The sequence below is a fragment of the Panthera uncia genome, chromosome D2 (assembly GCF_023721935.1).
Source record: "Panthera uncia isolate 11264 chromosome D2, Puncia_PCG_1.0, whole genome shotgun sequence".
In the NCBI taxonomy this organism is placed as follows: Eukaryota; Metazoa; Chordata; class Mammalia; order Carnivora; family Felidae; genus Panthera; species Panthera uncia.
The window spans coordinates 58,871,918-58,894,567 of record NC_064818.1 but is presented as its reverse complement, the minus strand read 5'-3'; the positions used below and the strand labels follow the sequence as shown (position 1 = coordinate 58,894,567).

Genomic DNA, 22,650 nt, shown 5'->3' with positions numbered 1-22,650 from the left:
TCAGTGCCCTTTCTTGGACCAACACCTAAAAACTCCAGGCCTGGGGGAGTGGGCGGGGTAAGAGGCGAGGCAGGGAGCGGGACTGCGCCATTATGTTTATTAGAAGGTTGGATTTCGGTGTGTGCTCTAGATAGATTACAGAATAAATACCTGCGTCTTGAGAACAGGAAGTCCACGATTCATACAAAGTGCTCACTACAGGAAGTTGCTGTGTCAAAATCCAGGCAAGGACTCAACTCGGGGCAGCCCCTCCTCCCCCACTGACCTCAACAAGGGCTGTGCTATGGTTTTTTTATTTTATTATTTCTTTTATTTCTCTTTATTATTATTAATATTATTATTATTTGCTTTTGCTGTGGTCACTATCATTGGCAAAGTTCCTTTTCCCCTTTCCTGGACATGGGGTTCCTGTCTTTAAGATTCCACTCTGAGGCTGAAGGTGCCAAAAGCTGCTTGAGAAGTGGCCTTTGAACTCCATCTGGGAGGATGTTGAGAAGAAGGAAGCAGGAGAAATCATTCTTGGTTTTAAAAAAATTAAAAAAAAAAAAAAAAAAAAAAAGCCCCACAATCTACAGGTCATTCCTTACTCAGTCAGTGATCAAACTGCCCAAAAGAAAAACAAGACGAGCAACAGGCCAGTGGGCACTGGTCCATCCTCCCCGGGCTGGGTGAGGAGGGTGGGATCCCCCAAGGCTTTAGGGGAAGCTGAGGCTCCTACCAGCCAAGGGGGTGGGAAGGGGAAGGAGTAGAAGAAAAAAGGAGAGACAGAGAGAGAGAGAGCTCAATGCCTTGAAGTAGATGCTTTCCCAACTCCAGGGCTACCTGCAGCCCAGCCCAGGCCAGCTCTCACTGTCACCTCCGCGTCCAGGAGATTCATTAAAAAAAAAAAAAAAAAAAAAATCAAAAACAAAGCCCAAAACAAAACAAAATCCAAAAGGAAAAGACTTGGGGGGGGGGGGGAGGGGGGAGGAAGGAGGAAGGGAGGGAAGACAGGAAGGTAGAAGGGCAGGTCTCTGGATGCATAATTCCCGAGCCACTGGGGGCTAGGGGGGAAGATTCCCCAGCTCCCCACTGCCTGCGTGGCGTTAGCTCGTCACGTAGTGTTTGGTGGACGGCTGCCCATACACCCTGTAGAAATCCTGGTGGCCAGGCTGCTGGGAGGCGTCGAGCCAGTCTCTGACCGCCAGGCCAGGAAGGGACTGGGGGACGGAGGGTGTGGGCGGGAGCGGGTGTGAGTACTCCTGTGAGGGCACTGTCCAGGGAAAGTGGCCGGAGCGGGGGTAGGGCTGGTGGCCACCATGGTTGGCCACGGAAGAACAGTAACAGTTGTCCACAGAACAGACGAGAATCTTGCGGCCGCCATACTGGGGGAGCATGGGCTGCTGGGTGGCAGAGCCATTGGGATACTGTGATGGGGGGAACACAGGACTTGAGTGCACTGGTTGGGCGCCGCCCGGCAGGGCCACCAAGTGCTGCGTGGAGCTGCAGGGCCCCAGGGGCTGCCCTGACTGGCCCTCGCCGCTGGCTGTGCCTGCTGCCCCATATTGGCTGCCCACAGGGCCTGACGACGTCTCTAGGAAACTGGCCTCAGGGAAGGCCGTTGAGTGCTTGCGCTTTTCCGCCCCAGAGCTGCTCACGCCACAGGGGTACAGGGGGACGCTCTGCAGGAAGGGCACCGGTGTGCTGAAGGGGCCTGTGGAGAGTTTGGGGCAAAAGTCGCCAAAGCTCCCATCCCAAGCAACCCAGGTCTCCTTTCCCCACTTTCTGTCTATAGGACCAAGCTCGTTACATCATGCACCATCTTGGTCAATGCTGACTACTCCATCAGCAGGTAGATACTATTATTATTCCCATTTTACGGCTGAAGGAACTGAAGTTTAGGGAAGGCATGTGGCTTTTCCCAAGGTCCAATAGCTAGAAGGGGCAAAGCCAGGATATGAAGAAAAGACTATCTGACTAGGCCATGCTGCCTCTCAGAGAGAAGGCTCTGGCATTTACCCCTGCCCAAGGGGTTCTCTCCTTTCCATTGAGGATACCACCCTCACCTTCTAGCATCTTGCGCAGCTGCTTCTCCTTCTTGGCCACCTCATTCAGGAAGAGCTTGGAGTTCAGGTGGCCGATCTTAGGGGGAGAAAGGCTGCTGCCCGTGCAGGTCTGGGTCCTGGGGGCAGTGGACGGGGCATCTGCTGTGAGGAGGTATCACCGGTGAGCCTGCCCTACCTCCCCCCGTGGGCCTGGCCCTCCCTGCCCTCCCCCAGATGTGTTCCCCTGGGGGCTGGTGGCCATCTGCTCACCTGTCCATTAGGATTTTCACAGACTTGGTGTTCTAGGGGGAGAGAAAAGGGTTAGTCAGCGGGTAAGGCAACATGAGAAAGCAGAGCTGCCCCATGCTCCCTCCCCCCAGGCAGGGCTGACTGTCTGATTCCCCCAAAGTATGGTAAGGGCCGATGGGGGGTGGGGTGGGGTGGGCAGTCCTCCATTTCTAGAAGTTAAGAATAGCTAACGTTTATTGAGCACTTACTACGTGACAAACACGGTTAAGTGCTTTCTATACATCCATCATTTTATCTACACAACTACGGTAGCAAGGTGTTACAGGCACTCAGTCTTTTATCTGAAATTCATGGGGCCACATGTGTTTTGGAATTTGGAAACTGTTGGATTGTAGGAGGGAAAATATGGTGCCTGTTCTATATGTTACGTATTATCCCCAGTAGGACACCATCATCCAATACATCAATGTTTCTGCAGCAAAATGTTTGAATACTTGTGTCAAGCAAGATAAATAAAGACCATTAATTGCCAACATGAGCTCAGGTCAATTTTTTTTTTCTGTTAAATGAGTTGTCAGAATTTTTCCTATTAGTTTTCAGAGATCTTTAAAATTTGGAATTGTGGATAAAGGATTATAGATCTGTATCATCAACCCCATTTTATAGGTGAGGGAATTTAGGCATAGGGAACATATATGACTCGCCCCCAAGCTCACGAAGCTAGAAAGGGCAGAGGAGGAGGGTTCTGAGTCCATGCAGGCTGGCTCCAGAGCCCTGGGAGCATACTGGTGGGGGAAACTGGTTGGGAGCAAAGAATGCCAGACTCCGGCTGAGGAATGACCCGGATCCCACCGGCTGGTCCCGGTCCCAGCCCACCTTCATGAAGCTGACGTCTTCTGTCTTGTCGAAGAGCAGCTGCAGGGAGCCCAGCAGCTTCTTGGCCTCCTGCATGCGCTCCCCGAGGTGCAGCGCCTGCGCTGCGTTCTCGCTGCAGAACTTGGCCTGGGCCTTGTCCAGGACCTCCACCGTCTGCCGCAGGTCCTCGTCCAGCAGCTGGTGTAGCTTTTCATACTGCAGCCGCACCTCTTCCTTCAGCTGGCTCACCTTCTCCTGCGGGCGCAGGGGCGGGAGCGGGCGGGCAGTGAGTGCCAGGGACCTCGGGCTGCGCTTCTGCCTGTCTCGCGTCCTGGGCGGTGGAGTCTGGGACCCCGAATCCCCAGGCTGCCCACGGCTCCCCACGGCGAGGTCTGAACCTGCTAATTTCCCTGCTGGTAGCACAGGGCTCTGGGCCGGCTACCCCTGACATCAGTGGGGGCTCAGCAATCGACAGTTCATTGAATAACTGACCAAGGGATTCTGGCACAGCATCGACCACACAACAGATCCTAGCCCCAGCAGGGAGCCAGCCCAAGGCCCTGCACCCAAGCCGGTCCACCCCATACCACGGGCTTGGGCTTAGCTACCTCCACTAGGCGCTTGTCGGACTCGAGTTTGTACAGCTGGTCCTCAATGTCCTGCTCTCGCTCCTCCAGACGGTCCTGCTGCTTCATCAGCATCTTCTGCAGGGACAGGTGGGGAAGGGGTGTCAGAGGGGACTGCGGCTCTATCCCTTACCAAGGATGGGTGAGCACCATCCTTCCTGCTACAGAACAGACTCATCCTATAGATTCTTGGACTCAGATGACCTAAATTTCTGCCATCCAACCCTTTCTGGCCCCCCATGCAATCCCAGGGGCCTGGTGACAGCTGTCTGGGAAGCCTGTTCCCAAGAACTGAAAGCCTGGAATAGCTTCCCACACGTATCTAAACCATGAGCTTTCTGAGGGCAGGGTCCAGCCAGCCCGTTCTGAGTGCTTTTCCTATACAGACTTATCTAATCATCCCAGTAATGCTGTGAGTTAAGCACTACTATTATCTTCATTTCGGAGAAGAGGAAACCAGAGAGATTAAGCAATCTGTCCAAAGTCACACAGCTAGGACACAAACCTAGGTGATTCAGCATGTACAAGTCATGCGGCTTCTCCGGGGAGCCCCATCCTAGAGATGAGTACCCTAGGTTGAAGAGGGACAAACAACCTTCCAAGGTCATCCAGGCCCGCTGGCCTAGTCCAGAGATATCACCCTACACTTGCCTTACTTGCACTTAAGGGCATCAAGGGCAGCTTTGTTCTTGACGCTGAGGGTTAGGCCTCTGAAGTCCTTGCTAAAGCCTCAAATGAGCCTCCAAATGAGAGCCTCAGCCTCTCATTTGGACCCAAGTGGAAGGGAGACTCTGTGGCTTGCTTAAGAACCTGAGGCCAGTCTACTGGAAGGTGCTGGATGAAGCTGTTATTCTCAGCCCTTGATCTCCTGTCTCCACAATCCTCCCCTCCCGGCCCTGTCCATCCTGCCTGTTCCATCCATCCTGTCATCCTCCCTTACCAGACATGCTTCTTCGAACACGGTCTCTTCCTGCTCAAGAACCTCAATGACTCCCTCCTTCCAATATTTTGGCAATGACGGCTCTCTTACAACTTGACACCACCCCCCGCCCCCCAGCCAGGTGGGCTGGTATCCTGTCTCCAATGCTCTGTGCACACTTGAACTCCCTGCACTCTGCTGACGTTTTTCTTTTTTCTTTTTTTAACATTTTAATTTATTTTTGAGACAGAGAGAGAGCATGAACAGGGGAGGGTCAGAGAAACAGGGAGACACAGAATCTGAAACGGGCTCCAGGCTCTGAGCTGTCAGCACAGAACCCGATGCGGGGCTCGAATCCACGGACCGCGAGATCATGACCTGAGCCGAAGTCGGACGCTTAACCGACTGAGCCACCCAGGCGCCCCTCTGCTGACATTTTTCTACAGCCCACCAGTGCCCCCTTCCTCCCTCTGTCCGTCCTTCAAGGCCCAACTTAAGGCCCACTCCCTAGGAAACTTTCCATGGCCCCTGTTCGAAGTTTGCACAGGTCACTCCCTGTCCTTGCCATGCAGTGGGGCTGTCACAGCGTGCCTTCCCTCGCAGCTGTACTGTCCAGTATGGTAGCAGCTAGTCACATGCGGCTATTTAAATTTAAATAAATTAAAATAAATTAAACATCAGTTTTAGTTGTACCAGCCTCAGTTTGAGTGCTCAATAACTATATGTCACCAATGGCTAATGTTCTGGACACCACAAATACAAAACATTACCATCATCACAGAAAGACCTATAGGACAGCACTATTCATTTTTAAAAATCATTTACTTATTTATTCATTTTATTTTAGTGAGAGGGAGAGTACGAGCGGGGGAGAGGGGCCGAGGGAGAGAGAATCTTACACAGGCTCCACACATAGTACAGAGCCTGACGCGGGGCTTGATCCACACCCCTAGGATCATGACCTGAGCCAAAATCCAGAGTCTGATGCTCAACGAACTGAGCCACCCAGGCGCCCCAGGACATTATTCTGTAGCCTGCCTCTCCAAGTTGGTCTGATTTCCCTGCAAAGCTCTGAGCCTGCTGAAAATAGGGTTTGCTGCGGTCTTTTTCTACCTCCCTTCTCAGCCAGGCGACACAGAGACCCCAGCACTCGACAGTTGCATAGCATGTTGACTGAATAAAGGCACGGTTTTGCCCACAAAAATAAGGTTTGCAAAGCAGGTTACACAGAACCTAGCTCACAGTAAGTGTCCACTCAACAAGGAATCGTTCTTTTTCTTCCTCTGCGGGGGCCTCAGAGTGACCCTCAAGTTTGACCTAAAACCCCCATTCCCACCCACACCCAGCTGGCTCCCCAGAGACAACCACTAATCCCTTCCTCACTCTTCTGACCCATTTTACATTTGGGGAAACCAAGGCCGGCAAGAGAGTTCAGCAACCTCGCTGCGAGTTGCTGGCTGCCCCAGAAACAAAAACCCGGGGACAGGAGGAGGTGGGGAGTATGAAGCCGGATTCTAAGCTGGAGAAGCCTGGGATACTGTCTGCCCCATCAACTTGACCAATGACCTAGGACAGGACCTGTAAGAACCAGCCCCAGGAGACCTTGCCCTGTCCCGGGCACTTTGCCCTTCCAGCAGGTCCCCACACCAGCCCAACATGCACAAGGGTCGCTGCCAGCCTGAGAGTCAGAGCCTGTAAGGAGACACAGCTGAGTGGCAGGGAAGGAAAGAGGCAGTCATGCGTCCTCCCTGCCAGTGAGACTGCCCACAGCTAGAGCAAGAGGGTAGCAGCCCCTGGTAGAAGTGCCCAGAACACACACAAGCACGCATCGCCACTTGGGCCCTGGCACCACCTCATGCACAGTGCCGCACAGAGCTACACGTATACTTGCATCCGGCCCCCTACAGGTGAAGACTGGGCCTCCTGAAGGCCCAGACACTTAAGGGAGGCCTGCCATAAAGGCAAGGTGGCCAGGACACCCCTTCAGGAACAGTAGGGCTTTTTACCTCCCTTGTAACAACTGGCCCTCAAATTTTTGCCTTCTGGATGCCTTGTACCCACACTGAGAGGACAGGGCCCCTCTCTGCAGATGTGTCTCAGACAGCGGGCCATTCCTGCCTTCCCAATGCTCAGGATATTGGAAAGCCCCCCACCCCTGACTCCATCCCATACATCTGCGCACTATGGTCTCCCCACCTAGCTAATTCTCATGACCAAACCCATCAGTATCAGATTAGGGGCACACCTGGGGCTAAGTCCCAGATGAGAGACAGGAAGGAGGCAGCACCAAGGTTAGCTTCCCAGCCCAATTTCCCTCAGAGGACTGGAATGGGGGCTGTTCCACTCCCATCCTTTGGAGCAGTGGGAGGCCCCTCTCCCGCCCCTCTGGAACCCTTCAAGGAACTCATGGCTGACTCCTCAGGGAAAAGCCAAAGGAGGCACCTCCTGTCCAGTTCTAGGGGTGGAGCTCAGCCCCGGCCTTCTTCCAGACCTTTCTCAGAGCCTTTCCTGGCAGTACTTCTACTCTGGGACATTGCCTGCCCAGAGCCCTCTGGGGTGGGAGCCCAATCTAGGCCTAGCAAAGGCAGGGGCCACACTCTCTAGCAAGTGGCTGGGTTTCACTCCCCCTCCCCCATCTCAGAGGACATGGAGCTCCTGTCTCTGCTGCAGGGGTAGGTAGGGGAGGGGGTAGGAATGGGAAGGAAACTGGCCAAGAGTTGCCAGTCATCACAGAGGGCTGGGAGGAGGGCCCAGGGACCCAGGCTGGCCAGTTCACCCTTGCAGGGATGGCCCTCTCTTGGGGCCAGATGATCTTAATCCTGCCACAGACAAAACCTGAGGGAGCCAGAGGGTTGGGGGAATCACTATTACCTCAGGCACCGGGAAACTGGGGGAAGGGACAGGAATATTCACTTGTTGCCTCTTCATTACCCCTCACCTCAATTCCACCAAATGACTGAATCAGGCTGCTGAGAAGCTGGAAGACAGGGGCAGAGGAAGCAAGGCCTATACCCCTTCCCGCTACCAGCAGCCTCTTTCCATCCCAATGTCCGAGGAATCGCTGAGAGCTGAGGCCCCATTTCCCATCTGGGAAAAACCCAAAGCTGAGAGATAGGACCAGATTTTCCTGCTTGATTCAGAGCAAGGGCTCTCAGTGCAGGGGGTAAGGATATGGGGGCTCTTTACAAACCCCTCCCAGCACTCAGTGAGTCACCTGGACTGTGGCACACCTCAAGAGTGCAGTCCAGGAGCACAGCGGAGTGGAGAACCCTGGTCTAGACTAGCAGCGCTGGAGGGACCAGGCCTCCAGCAGGAAGGAGGAGGGGCGATATGAGGCCCAACTCCACTCAGAGGCGCTTGTCCCTTAGAACCTAAGTAAGGCCTTTTGTGGTCTCCTCCTGGTCCCGTGAGGGCAAAAACATCAAGAAGACATGGGGGCACTCCATTCCCATTCCATCATACATGACAGGTATGAAGAACAGGCCCCAGGACATCCTGATCCTCCTACCTGTCGCCCAATGTTCTAGACTCCGCCCGGAGCTGCTCCCTCTGAGAGAGGGGCACTCCTAGCTCCTTACATTCCTGCCCCAGGAAAGCCTCACATCCCTCTGGAGTCTGACTGGTCAGGCCCAGCTGGCATTGTTGATGCCAGACTGGACTGGGCAGACGGGTAGGCCATGGGGACTCTGGGCTGCATAAAAGTTAATAAATAATAATACTAAAACCCTCAAGTCAACCTTGAAGAGAAGCAAGGTCAGGAGGGAACAGGGCCCCAGGGGTTGGGCCAGAGGCAACCCCTGTCTGAGATTTTCAGACAGGGCCAGTGCTGGATCCAGCAGCCCCTGTGGTGGTGGTGGTGGGGAAAGTCATGGGGGGCAAGAAGAGGGGGCTGGGCTGCTGAGCACCTCTCTCTGCTCACACCCCTGCCCAGAGAGCTGCCATTTCAGCTCTAGCTCTGGCTGCAGCCCCTGCTCAGAGCTACCCCATCCTGACCCCCTCCCCAGCTTCCAAACCTGCCCCCCACTCTCACTATAGGCCTCGTCCCAGGAGCATGCTGGCCTCCTCTCTCCCTGGGCCACAGCATTCTCCCCTTGTCACAGGGCAGTTTCCAGGCCTCGGCCCTTACCTTGGGCTACCATGCGGACCCCCAGGCAGAGGCAACCACAGACGCAGGGGGAAGAGGCTGGAGGGCAGAAGCCAAGGCAAGGAGAGAAGCAGGCTCTCTGAAACAAGCCCCGGCAGACCCTAGAGAAGGTTTCCCAGCTGCAGAGTGGAATTAGCTTTTGCCATGCAGAGAGCAGCGCTCTGGGGCAGCAGAACAAAGAGGCGAGAGAGAAAGCCCCCCTTTGTCTGGGTTTGAATACCAGGCCGGCCGGGAAGGAAGGCTTTCCCAGAGCAGGGAGGAGGCCAGCCAGGCCTGCCTGCTTGGTCCAGGGCAGGGGCCCAAGCCGGGCTCACCTTCTTCCTAGGCCCACCCACACTGCCCCCAACACAGCATCGCAGGAGCCACCTGGACCTCTGCCTCCGATACCGGCCACAGGCAACAAGCTCGCCCGAAGGTGAATTCCATCTTTTCTTCCCCTCCCCAACACCCCCACCAGTTGAGAAAGTCGCACAAGTCTCAGAGCCCGAGCAGGCAGCCACATGCTAGCAACATGGTGCTGACAGTCACGCAATACAACCTCAACTTCCAATCACAGGTATACAGCAAGCGGGCCGTGCAGTCAACCTCGTCTCTCACAGACGCGCGCTTGCACGCCTTCTGGACCCCACAGCCACACGCAGGACAGCTACACAATTAAGTCGGTCACTCACGCTGTACCTTCTCAGAGATACACACAGGAGATACAAGAAAATCGGTCACATGGGGGATGCACAACCAGACACTCCAGTTACATGCGTGCGCGTACACCTGCAGACAGACATGGACGCACGGCCATCCAGAGCTGCAGGAGGCCGAGTAATCAATAGGGCGTGCACGACAGGCGCCTGGCTGTGTCAGCAGGATCCTGGGGTGGCGGTGGCGGTGGGGGCTGGGCCTCTGCCTCAGACTCCTCTCTGCCTGGGGCCCAGGGAGGAAGGCCGAGCCAGACCCACCTTCCCTGCAGACTCAGGATGATCAAGGAAGGGACAGCTACATTGCCATTCACCTTACACAGGTCAGCTGCCTCCACACCTGAGAGGTCAGGAGTCTGGTCTGGGGAGGAGGGAGCAGTGGGGTCTGTGCTGCCTGAGTCAGCTGGGCCAGGGCAGCCTCCACCCCCACAGCCCACCCAGAGATGGACACATGGGGTGGAGACCTAGGGTCCCCGCCAGGGTCCCAGTGCAAGCCCTCCAGCCAGGGGCAATGGGGGCAGTGAAAGCGCCACCTCGCCTCTGGCAGCTACAAACCCCAAGTTGGCCCTGAGCAGTGGGATCCTCTCCCTGCCCCCCCACCCCACCCCAGGGAACATCTCTCAACATTAAACCTATGAGACATTTAAGGAAAAGGGTTCTGGCAACATTTCCAGTCTTGATCTGGGGGCCTAGGAATGACACGGGGGCACTACTATGACCTGAACACACACACACACACACACACACACACACACACACACACACCCTGCATAGTCCCTCATACATATAACTAGGTCTTCTTTTCTTGTTGAAGGAGGTCATGAGATAGGGATACTCCCGGCTTACACCAGTTCCCTGTTGCTTAGATGAACCCCTAAACCTGAGGGCTGGAAGGGGCTTTGACTACCTAGGGCTGCCAGACTCAGGCCCACCTGGATAGCCCCATTTTGGGCCATTATCCTCTCATAGCCCCAAGGGAGAACACATTTGGGGTCTGGGCATGTCCCACAGAGTGGTCTCTGGGGCCAACCCAATGGGCCTCCAGGCTTCAGGGCAATGTGGTCTACACAATGGCTTTGCAAGGGCAGAGTGGGGCAACAGAGTTGGCCTGACTCCCCTGCTAGTGCCCTAGGCTGCAGAGAAGCCCTGCTTGCCTCCCTGCTGGGCTCCTGCTCTAGGCTACTGGCCTTTGCACATGTGGGTGCTTGTGAGTATGTGACTAGAGCCACCAAGGAGAGGTTGATCAGAGTTTCCTATTTCTAACCGATAGGACGTTTCAGCAGCACCTCCCACCCCTACCCCACAGAAGACATAAGAGGAAACACAAGAAGCAGAGCCGTATTTTAAGGCATGTGCCAAGTCTCCATGTATCTGCTCCTATATCCCGGAGAATTCTGTTGCTCTCATCCGTATCCACGGCATCAGAGGCCCTCAGGCAAGGGAAAAGAGGCCCAGGAAAAGGCCCTTCTCCCTGGCTGGAGGAAGGACAGTGTGATGGGTTCTTCCATTCAGATTCCCTATGGCTCTTCCCCTCTCCTGAGGGTGAGGCCCCTTTCTCCACGTTCAGTAAGTCCAACTCAGACTGAGGGGTGCTGGCCTGTTGGAAGGGTTTCCAACTCCAGTGCCCTGAGTCACCAGAGAGAATCCAGAGGGCCTGGGGTGGGGGCACCCGGAGGGGAATAAGACTCAGGTTGCTGGGTACACAGATGCTGGGTGCACAGAATTGCACATCTGGCCCTGATGCAACCCCCCTACTTGTGCGCCTGCCCACATCAGGAACAGGAATGAACACACACACACACACACACAGGCATGCTCACAGGGGCTGACAAAGTTCAGCACTTCCTTCCCAACCAGTTCCTTCCACGAGCCAGGATCATGGACCTGGTGGTGGGAACCCCAGAGTATACTCTGCATGCCTGGGCAACCCCTTCCCCCACCAATTATACAGACGGGAGACAGGTGCATTTAAGGGCAAAGCAAGCAGTCTCAGAGGCACTTGCAAACATAGACACACATCTAAAGATACCCTCCTACTACCGAATCAGGCACAATTATGTTTTCTCCCCACCCAAATGAAAAGCACCCCTAGCACTCAGACACAGTTAAGAGCAAAAGCGTGGGTGCAGGCACAAATTCACTCATCATCCTGGCTGCTGCCCCCTCCTTGGTTCCTTTCAGCCACATCTCGGTCTTTTCCCTTCCCGTCACTTTCCACTGCCAAACCCAGGACAGAGAACTGGACAGCGCTCCTTTCTCCTGCCTTTGCGCTTTTCCCTTCCTCCCCCAGTCTTTCCATCTTTATTAATACCAGCAGCTTCCCCATACTGAGAAAAGTCTGGGCTCTGCCTCCCGGAGTTGCAGGTGGGCACTAGGGGTTCACTGCTTTCCCTAGGCCTCTGATTCTCAACTCCAGGGAAAGGAAGAGAATGGCTCCTCTCTCTATCCCCTATGCTTCCTTTAAGAAACCATAGGTCCTGTCCTGTACAAAACCCAGAGTTAGCCCATCCGATTGGAAACTAATTATACAGCAAATTTTATTTGTTATCCCTGCCCTCAGCTTGCGGTGGCTCTCCTGCCTTTTGTTAGTTGTAAGTGTATGTTTTTTAATTGCTAAACAGTGACTCATTCTGACTGGTTCCCCCCCACAGGAAACAGCCCCCATCCACAACCGTCCAGGCTCAGAGCTTCCTCATACCCAAGCTCCCCACTGGTCTCAACTAGCCTCCAGGGCCCCCACCCATTAAACGCTCCCAGTGCAACCAAAGCCCAACCTCACCCCCATGATATCACACCCGGGCTCCAAGCTGGGGCTTCTGAGATGGCTCAGGCCAACCCCTTCCTTCTGGTATGACTCAATGCTGAAAGCCAGGGGACCAGGGAGGGACCTAGGAGGAGCCCCCCTCCACGGAAGGGGACGGAAGTATTGCCTCAGTCCAGCTCCAAAGCCAGGCCCAGAGGCCTGAGGGAGAAGGCGGTTTTGACATTGGCCGCTGCTGCCGGGTGTATACAATGGGAGGGGATGCGGTTCTGTAATCACCCAGCCGGCAGCCCAGGGGAGCCAGCTGCCTGAAACCAGATTGCAAGGCAGCTCAACCTTAAACCCACAGGATTCTTTTTCCGTCTTCCACTTCCCCTCCCCAAATGTGGGAGGGCTGTGATAGAGGGCTGGGCTGGGAGAAAAGGGTTCACAGTGATGAAGACACATACTTTAAGGTTTGTTCATGCAGACGCATGCAATATACACAGGCACACACAGAGCAGTGATTCTCACAAATGAAGAGTGGGCAATTGGGAATAATCAGAATGGCTGAGACTGTTCAGTGATGCCGCTGGCTGTCCAGGCCTTGTCCAGATAGATACCAGAGTTCTGTTCTCCCTCCGGAAGCTCCCCTCCACCCCACCCCCCCCGCCCCCAGTGTGTTTCCAATCGGTCTTGAAACTAACATGGCTGCTTTTGTTTACTTCCTCATTGGTATGCCAGCATCATGGATCATGTCAGCCACAGCAGCGGCACCAGGACACTCATTACATAAACAGCAGCTGGAGAAGCAGGACCTGGGTCACTGCCTTGGTGACTTCCCATAGGGCCCACAGAAACAAGGCTGGGGGAGGGAGCCGTGCGCAGAACAGAAAAGCAACACCCAAACTCTACCCCTCACCTCAATTCTATAAATGACTCAAAAGATGGACTCTATGTGCACAGGTGCAGAAATGTATCAAGTAGTGGGAGACCTTTCTTCCCAGGACCTTGCCCCCAAACTTTCAGGGTATAAGAGTTTGGAAGGGTGCCTCTGGCCTGATGTCACAAGAGTTAGCCTGTCTGGAAGGGTGGTCCCGAGGAGGTAGGGAGTGTGTGTGTGTGTGTGTGTGTGTGTGTGTAGGGTACTTGCCCGGATCTCATTCCTCCGGATCTCCACGTCGCACACCGAGTGTCCCTGATGCGCACCGCTGTAGTAGCAGCAGTACTGGCACACGGCCACCTGCTCGGCCTCGCAGTGGTAGAGGCGGTAGGCGTTGTGCTGGGGGCAGCTCCAAGCCCGCACGTCGTCCGCCTCCACCAGGAGGTGCCCGCGGGCGGTGGAGGGCTGCTGCAGGTGCGTCTGCACGTGGGACTGGCAGCAGGGCGCCTCGCAGCGCAGGCAGACCTTCTGCGCGGGCAGCGGGGGGCCGCGGCGGCAAAACACGCAGTGCAGCGCCGCCGGCGGCTTCTCCACGTGCAGGGCGTTGAACTTCTCCACGATGTTGGTGAGCTTCAGGTTCTTCTCCAGGCCCGGCTTCTGGTTGTAGGCCTGGTTGCACTCCGGGCAGCGCACCAGGCCGCTGTCCTTGGCCCACGCCTCGCCAATGCAGCCCCGACAGAAGTTGTGTTTGCACGGCAATTGCACCGGCTCCACGAAGACATGCAGGCAGATGGGGCAGATGAGCTCCTCCTCGAAGCAGTTCTTCCAATTCTCCGCCATGGCTGCTGCGGGCAGGGGGCCCGGGCAGGCCTCCCTAACTGCCCAACTCTGGGGGGCCGTCCGGTGCAGCTGCAGGCCCACCGAGCCCCGAGCTCCGGCCCCAGGAAGCCCCGACAGTCGCTCAGTCACCAGCGCCCTCCGCGCGTCTGCCCCCCAGAGGAGGGAGCCTCGGTCGTCCCGCCGCGCGCGCAGCCGGCTGCGTCTCCTCCTCCTCGCGAGCGCCTAGCGGGAGGCGGCGGACTGCGCCAGGGCCGCGGCCGGGCACCAGCCCTGGAGGGGAGCGCCGGGGTCCAAATTCCATATAAGAGGCCGGCCCCCCGACCGCGCGGCTAGGCCAGCGGCGGCCCGCGGCCTGCGCCCGGCTTCGCGGCTGACATTGGGGCGCGCCCCGCGGCGGACAGAGCCAGGGAGCCGCACACTTCCTCCAACGACGGCGGCGGCGGCGATGGGGCTCCCTCTCAGGTCGTCAGTGCCGCACCTCACTCGCCTCGTCCGGGGTCCGAGAGGCCGGGGAAGCGGGAGCGGCCGCGCCGAGGACGGCTAGATCCGGAGCGGGCGGGCGAGGCGAACTGGCGGTTCTCGGGCTGCGGCGCGGGCGTCCCCCGGCTGGCCGGCCGGGTGCGGGTGCGGGCTGCGGGGCGCAGGCGGGCCGACTCCGGGGCGCTGCGTGCGCGCAGGGGCAGTCATTCAGATGAAATTCCAGTCCTCGGCCAGAGACACCAGCCCGCCTCTGCCTTCCTCCTCCCTTCACAAATAGAAACGGAAGGGGGAGGGAGAGAAGTGGAAAAAAAAAAAAAAAAAAAAAGCCAACCAGAAAGGGAGGGAGAAGCCCCGGCGGTGCTCCGGCCTGACCCCCTCTTCGCGACTTCTGCGCTTCCCGGAGGCCCGGCGCCCGGCGCCCCCGCCGCAGAAAGACCCCGCTCTCGGTCTCCGCGCTGGGCGGGCGCCTCGGCTCTGCCGAGGAAAACAAGGATTGATCAAACTAGAAAGGAATTTTTCTCAACTGCTAATGAACAGGAGGCTCGGCTCCCGGCCCTCCCCTCCCCCCCGCCCCGGCCCTCCCCCTTCGCCACCCCGGCCCCCCTCCCCCCCACTTTCTTTTCTTCTCGGCCTCTGCTCCGGCCTGGAAGGCTCGGGGCTGCGGTCGGAGCCAGCCTGCGGCGGCGGGGCCGGGCCGAGCCAGCCGGGCCAGGCTGCCTCCCTCAGAGCCCAGCCATCTTGGGCTCCTGGCGGCAGCCGCGGTGGCCGGGGGTCCGGGCGCGCTTGCTCGAGGGTCCTGCAGCGGGCTTTCTCTATCTCTCTCTCTCTTCTCTCTCGGTGGGATTTTTTTTTTAAGGGGAGGGCTGGCGGCCTCCCTCAAATTAGGAGAGAGAGAAGAGAAAATGCCAAGTCCCGATTTCTCTCCACCTCTGCTCCACCCACCCCGGTCCTTTCCAAAAAATAAAAAAAGATTAGAATTGGAAGAAGTCGGCAGAAAGGCGAGCGCCGGCGGCCCCCGGCTGCTGCCCAGGCGACGCGTCCGGGGCGGGCCCACGCCAGTCGCTCGGTCTGTGGGTCCGTTTGTCCGCCCGAAGCTTCAAAACTGAGGGGAGGGCACTTCGGGCAGGGTCTCCGCAGCGGCAGTCGCCTCAGAGCTTTATCCTCAGATCAAAAAAAAAAAAAAAAAAAAGGGGGAAAAAAAAAAAACCCAACAGTCTCATCAGGGCCACCTTCAGCCATCTTGCGCGTATTATTATTATTTCAGAAATAATCTGTTTAATAAAAATAGCTGCGTCTCTAGCCCCCTCCCCCGCATCCTGCGCTCCCCGCCCCCTTTTAATAATAATCTCGATAATAAAAACGAACTGCGCGCCGGGCAGTTCTTTTCCTGCCTCTGCTCTCTAGGGCTCCGGCTCTCCTTCCCCGGGGAAGGGGGCGTTGGGGGGGCGCCGCTGGGGATGGGGGGGGTTGAGTCCCTGCTGCCCGCCTGTTGGCCCCCTCCGCCTCTGCACCGAGGGAAGGGCGCCCTCGCCGCTACCTCGCCGTTGCAAAGAGGGCGGGCGGGGGAGGGGCCCGGCTCGTGGGACCGCTGGAGGGGCGCACAGGGGTCCCCGATCTTCCCGCCACGGCCTGGCTTCGGAGTCTGCAGCCGGGGGCGAGGGGATACAATGGGCTCGGAGCAGAGTGCGGCCGGCAGGGTGGGGATGCGGGCGGGCAGGGGGCTGCAGTGAGCCGGACTCTCGAGCTACAGCGGAGACAGGAGGAGGGTGGTGTCCCTACATCAAGGCCGGTCCCGCTACACGGGAAGGGGGCGGGGAGACCGGGAGGGGGACGCGAGGAGAAAGCGGCATCGCTACGGCGGCGCCTTTAATCGGCACCCGCTGGTTCTGCCCACCCGGCACTGGAGACCCAGACCGACGGAGAGGGGAGGAGGATGAAGGCGGAGCATATTGTCCGGAAGTGCTGTTACAGCTGCTGTGGCTCCCGGCTCCTCCCCTTTTCCCTGTCTGGAGTTGGGGCTGTTCCGGAGGCTGCTCCTGCTATTGGTCTCCAAGCTGGGGCTCCGCCTCTTCAAGGCGGGGCAGCCCCCAGAGCCTCACGTGACTAGCACTTACTTCGGTACATTAAACACTAGGGTGGGAGGAGAGTTCCGCGCTTCTTAAAAGGGCGATGGTGCCGCTGCGTAGTGGGACCTCTTCTTCCTGGGCCTTTTCACCCACAGCTGTTTTTACCTGGGAGGAAAAGGAGGGTTTATAAGTGTGCACCTTCTGTCTGAGGGAACTGAGCAAGGAACTGCGAAGGTTCTCTGTGGGGCAGTTTCCTGATGTCCTTAACTTTTCCCCACATTTCTGACGCTTAAAACTACCAAGCAAAATAGGCATTATAATCCCCCTTCTATTAATAAGGGAATGGAGGCTTAGAAGTAGTCTGCTGGAGGTCCATTGGTCAGTTAACAAATATTTAACAAAAGCCTTTAAGTGCCCGGCATTTTTTAGGGGATTCCCTGGAAAACATATACATACATACATACATATATACACAAAAAATACTAAATATGTAAGAATTTCTGTGATAGAGCTTAAGGGGCTCACAGACCTCTCTGGAAAAGCAACATCTGAGCCAAGACCTGAATGTTCAGGAGGAGTCAGGCCATTGACAACCTGAGGAAAGAGTGCTTCAGTCAGAAGGAGAAACAAATGGGAAAGCAATAGATTAGGCATGTTCCAGGGCAGAAAGGAGGCTTTGTGGTGAGAGAGAAGACGGTCACCGCCAGAACACACAGGGCCTCGTAGGTCACGGTAAGAAGTTTAGACTTGAAGCTAGTTATAAGAAGCATCAGATTTGGGATATATTTTGGAAGTAGTGCCAACAGGACTACATATGGGTTAGATATGGGGGGGGGGTGGTGAGTCCGTGCTGCCCACCTTCCCCATACAGAAAAGGGATAAGAATGGGATCGAGATGTGCTTTTCACTGTATATAGTATATCCTTACGAACTTTCTGTCTTTTTTTTTTTTTAAGTTTTTATTTATTTTGAAAGAGACAGAGTGTGAGCAGGGGAGGGGCAGAGAAAGAGGGAGAATCTCCAGCAGGTTCCACACTGTCAGTGCAGAGCCCCATGTGGGGCTCAAACTCAGGAACCATGAGATCATGACCTGAGCCAAAATCAATCAAGACTGAGGTCACTTAACTGACTGAGCCATCCAGGCACTGACCCCCAAAATGTTTTTAAGTGATTGTTAGGATTTGGGCTTCAGCAAGAGGCTGGATGGTCGTGTCATTTACCAAGAAGAAGAGAATTGAAGATAATTAGCTCTAAGTTGAATTTGAGTTGGCTCAGATATCCTAGTGGAAATGTTGGGACGACAGACTCAAGGGGAAGGTTTGTCCTGAGATTATAGATTTTGGAGTCATCAGCAATTAACGTTCTAAATGGTAGAACTGAGATTCAAATCCAATTCAGTATAACCCATGGGTCACTGATCCTTCCATAAAACCAGAGAGCCTCTCTGCTCTAGGACCTCCATCTCTTTATTCCTGATGGGGGGTGGGGTGGTAATGTAGTCCCTTTATGGACAGAGCCTCTGTCTTCAGCACTTGGCATCCCCTCACATGGGAAATCTTATCCTGAATGGATGAATAAATGAATGCTTGCATGTCTGAATGAACAAACAAGGAGAAAATGGCTTCCAAGTCCTAATTCTTAATTCCATGTTCTAAGATGGTGAGGAGAAAAAACAAGGTCTATCTTAGAGCAACTACAGGGTCCTTCTCTGTCTTCCTCACCAATGCCCTCCAGGATAAGGATTCCTTGCATTCCTTACCTTTCTAGACCGCTCCCCTTAACTTGTAAGACATCACACTCTTCTTCTGATTTTCTTCTTATCTTTCTAACCACAGACTTCTCCCATTTCCATCTCATAAAAGTTGACAGTCCGCAGAGTCCTGCCCTCCAACCTAGTCTCTTGCTAATAATCGACACTGGCTACCTGGAGCCTTTGGCTCCTAAAGCTTTATTTCTGTCTACTGGTGACTCCCCAGTCAGTATCTCCAGCCCACACATTTACCCTCCTGATTGCAGATCAGGTAGCCAACCAATGCTGTCCACCCAGATGTCCCACGGGCACTTTGAATTCAATGTATTGGAAACTAAACTCATCTTCTTCTTCACATTCCAGCCTGTTCTACTCCACTGCGTCCCCCATCTCAGTCAGTGGACCTGTCAGCCACTTAATCACCAAGCCAAGGATCAGGGAGGCTACCTTAATATCTCCCTGTCTTTCACCTCCCTTATCCATTCAATCAGTCATCAGGTGTTATAGATCCTTTGTTAAATATCTTTCAGATTATCCACTTGTATACTAGTTGCCTACTTGACATCTTCACTTGGAGGTACAATGAATATCTCAGTCATCATGTCCTAAATTGTACTAATTTCTGCACACTTCCCCCCACTCGCCCCTCTCCCACTGCCGTCTTCCACTTCTCGGTGAACATTCCATAGCTAAACCTTCAGCAAATCTCGACTACTTCTTCACATCTCCATTAGTTCACCATAATCTCTAGCCTGGATTGTTTCCTAGATCCTGACTGGTTTCTCTGCTTCTGCCTTTACCTTCTGGAGTCAGTTCTCAACACAGTAGCCAGAGAAATCTTTTAAAAATGTGTTAGATTGTGTCACTCCACTGCTCAAAATCTCCCAATGGCTTCCCACTTCAACCAGAGTAAAAGTCAAAGTTTTATAATTGCCTGCAAGGTCCTACACAATCTGCCATCTGTATAAGTAATCTCCCGTTATTCCTCTCTCATTCTGCTCTAGCCACACTGGCTTCCTCTTCTGTTCCTTAAGTAAACCTGGTGTGTCTCCCCCTACCCCTGGGGTCTTTGCAGTTGCCCTTTACTTTGCCTGGACCACGTTTCCTCCAGATGTCCCTATTGCATGCTTCTTCCTATCATTGAGATTGTTTGCTCAAATGTCACCTATGCAGCGAGGCCTTCCTTGACCTCTGTATTTAAAAACACACTCCACCCCAACCCTCACCGTCTCTCCTCCTCTGCTTTATGTTTTGTCCAGAGCGCATATACCCATGTACTCTGTATTCTATTTTTCAAAAACTTTTTTTAACGTTTATTTATTTTTTGAGAGACAGAGAGTGAGTAGGGGAGGGGCAGAGAGAGAGGGAGTCACAGAATCCAAAGCAGGCTCCAGGCTCCAAGCTGTCAGCACAGAGCCTGATGCAGGGCTTGAACTCAAGAACCACGAGATCATGACCTGAGCCAAAGTCAGACACTTAACCAACTGAGCCACCCAGGCACCCCTCTGTACTCTATTTTGAACAAATATTATCCACCTCCCAACACTAAAATATAATATCTGTGAAAGGAGAAAATTTTTTTTAAAGTTTTATTTATTTATTTATTTATTTATTTAGTAATCTCTATACCCAATGTGGAGCTCAAACTCACGACCCTGAGATCAAGAGTGCCATGTTCCACCACCTGAGCCAGCCAGGCACCCCAGGAGGAATTTTCTTTTAATGATGTATCTCTGGTGCCTAGAATGGGACCTATCACGTAGTAGGTGCTCGGTAAATATTTGTTGAATCAATGAATGAGTTCCATTCTCTCCATCCCCACTGCTTCTCCCTTAATCCGGGCCTGCCTGGGCCTTACCTCTAATCTTGCTGTCTTTCAAAATGTTCTCCATCCAACAGGCAAGGGAATGGCTCTCAAATGAAAGCTTGATGCCCTAAACCTAAAGCAATTTGAACTCTACCGATCCCAAGAAGAGTTGGGTGGGCCTTTGTCCTTGTTCCATCTGCCTGGAGGGCTTTTGAAAGTAAAGACCCCTCTTCATCCTTAAGTATCCTTCAGGTTTTGACTTAGATGTCACTTCTTTCTGGAAGCCTTTTTTAATCTCCCCAGATGGGGTTGGGTACCTTTCCTATGTCTGTACCCTAGCATAGCCCTTTAATAAATGGTTAACGCTAATTGAGCAATTACTATGTGCCAGGGGTCTCATGTGTATTGTCTCATATAATCCTTGCAAAAGCTCTGTGAAGCGAATATCCATTTGCAGATGAAAAACCTAAAGTCATACTGACAATAAGTGGTGGAGCTGGTGTAGGACGGAAAGCGGCTTACTGCCTTTCTCTTTTATGGCTCTTCCTTGCAATTGTTTCCCTGTTTTCCCCACTGCACTACATACTCTTTAAGGCTGGGCCTGTGTCCAGTCTCCCAGAGTATAGCAGAGGGCCTAGCATGCATTTGTTCAAAGAATGAGTGAACGAACACAGACCATGGACTCCCACCAGCAGGCATCTTGCCCCCTCCCCCATCCTGTCCTTAGCTCTCTCCCAAAGACTTCTGGAAGTAAGGAGGAGAGAAAGGGACTGTCCCATGGTACCCCCAAGGAAGGGGCCTGGAGATGGTTGCCCCTCCCAAACCACATCCTGACCTGCCCCGCCCTCCCCCCTTCCCCCCTGCCCCCCCTCCCCCGGCCCCCAGCCTCCCCGCTGCTGTATTGGGACAGATCTCTCCCTTTTCCTGCCCTGCGCCTCAATCCCTCACCCCCACCCTGGTCTCCCCACCTCCTCTGGGCTGCAACCTGTAGCTGCCTCAGTGCCTGGCAGGCTGCACTGAGTCACTTCCAGCTTGCATTCTCCTTCTGGTCAGGCTAGTCTGGCAAATCTCCCAGGCTCCCTAGCCCCATGGCTCTGGAGCCTGTGGGTTCCCCACAACCCAGGGCCCCTGAACCCCATCCCACCCCCTGCCCCCCAGATGGGGCAGAGCGACACCTGGAGGAATGTACAGGTCTTTTGGAAGCTACATTACGTAACACATGGCAGATTTCTAGGGTGGGGTCTCTGATATAGGCACAGGAGCCTCTTTCCAGAAATAACCACAGCCTAGTGCTGTCTCCTGGAACTACCTAAACACAGAATCTTGCAATTCTGTACTCTCTGGGGCAGGAACTCTCTGGCCCTGGGTCCTTCTAGGTTGGTCAGATGAGGAAGATTAGATAATCACCCCCCAACCTCCAAGGAGAAAAGAAAAGGGGAAGGGGTGTGGCCTGGGCCGCCCTGCGCTTGTCAGCCTGGCTCCAGACCCTCCCAGCTCCCTTGCTCTGACTGCCAGAGTGACTGAGGGCCCCAGACAGGACCTGCCCCACTGTTCCAGGGGCCAGCCACAGTTCAGTAGGAGTTCACAGGGAAGGAGTACTGACCTCGGCTTGGGGAAAGTCCCCCAGATACGACTGGTTCTCAAAGAGGACAGGGAGTCCAGTCCCTTCATAAGAAATGACACCCTTTGCCCCCTCCCTTCTTGTGATCCCCCCAGGACTTCTGCCAGTAGCTCCAGCAGAAGCCTCTGGGTGCTACGGCTCCATCCTGAGGACCAGAAAAAAGGCCCTGCTGTCCTCCCAGACAGACAGCTAGGCCTAGCAGGAAGGGAAAGAACACGTGAAGGCCCAGAGCAGTCCTGCAGGTTCTGGGTACCCTGTCTGGGTGTGGATCCTCTCCTTCCTGCCTCTGAGGTCCCAGGCTGTTGTCTTCTCCCCACGGGCACTGGGCTCTGTTGTTCCATGCCAGGCCCCGAAGAAACAGGAGCCGGGCAATCCACGGAAGGAGGATCCATCACCTCCTCACCCAGGCCACAGGAAGGGAAGGCTGGCTTCTGTGTCGCCCAGTGGGTGTGACGGCTCTGAGGCTGCCCCCTCCAAACTGCTATCAGGCAGTGGGTTAGGAGGCTGAACTTAGATGGTTAGGGGAGTGGCTGTCTCCTGGCCCTTGCTGGAAGGGACACGAGGACTCTAAAATGGGAGGTAAGGAAGGCCCACCTTCCCAAGGGGAAAGGGCTTTTTGGTGAGAGGAGGGCAGAAGGGGAATAAAGAGGGTCTTGACCCACCCACTCATCTCCCCAGACCTGTGCCTTGCACCTACCCCCACGACCTTAGAGGAATTTAAGACCAGTGAAAAGGAGCCTGTCCCTGCAAAGTCATTTCTGCATGACTGAAGAGTCACCAGCTGCGTGATCCTGCTCCTTGGCACCCCCACCACTCCCGACAACAGTCTTCTGGGGCCTTCCCCCATCCTGGCTTCTTCTAAGTGGCTGCGTCCAACCCACCCCCTCTACCAGGGCCCCAGGCTTTCCGCTCCCCTACTCCAGGCATCCAGAAAGGAGCACAAGATCCAGGCAC

The 22,650-nt window shown here is 54.9% G+C and overlaps 1 protein-coding gene across 1 annotated transcript; it reads right to left on the bottom strand.

The window, feature by feature from the left end:
- Positions 1-377: 377 nt before the first annotated feature.
- Positions 378-14,306, bottom strand: TRIM8 (tripartite motif containing 8). The gene is made up of 6 exons (XM_049645640.1): positions 13,403-14,306; positions 3,737-3,832; positions 3,150-3,383; positions 2,295-2,326; positions 2,046-2,161; positions 378-1,693 (listed from the first exon to the last, which is right to left on the bottom strand). The coding sequence occupies exons 1-6, from the start codon at positions 13,970-13,972 to the stop codon at positions 1,086-1,088; spliced, it is 1,656 nt and encodes a 551-aa protein (XP_049501597.1). The 5' UTR covers positions 13,973-14,306; the 3' UTR covers positions 378-1,085.
- Between the last annotated feature and the right edge of the window lie 8,344 nt (positions 14,307-22,650).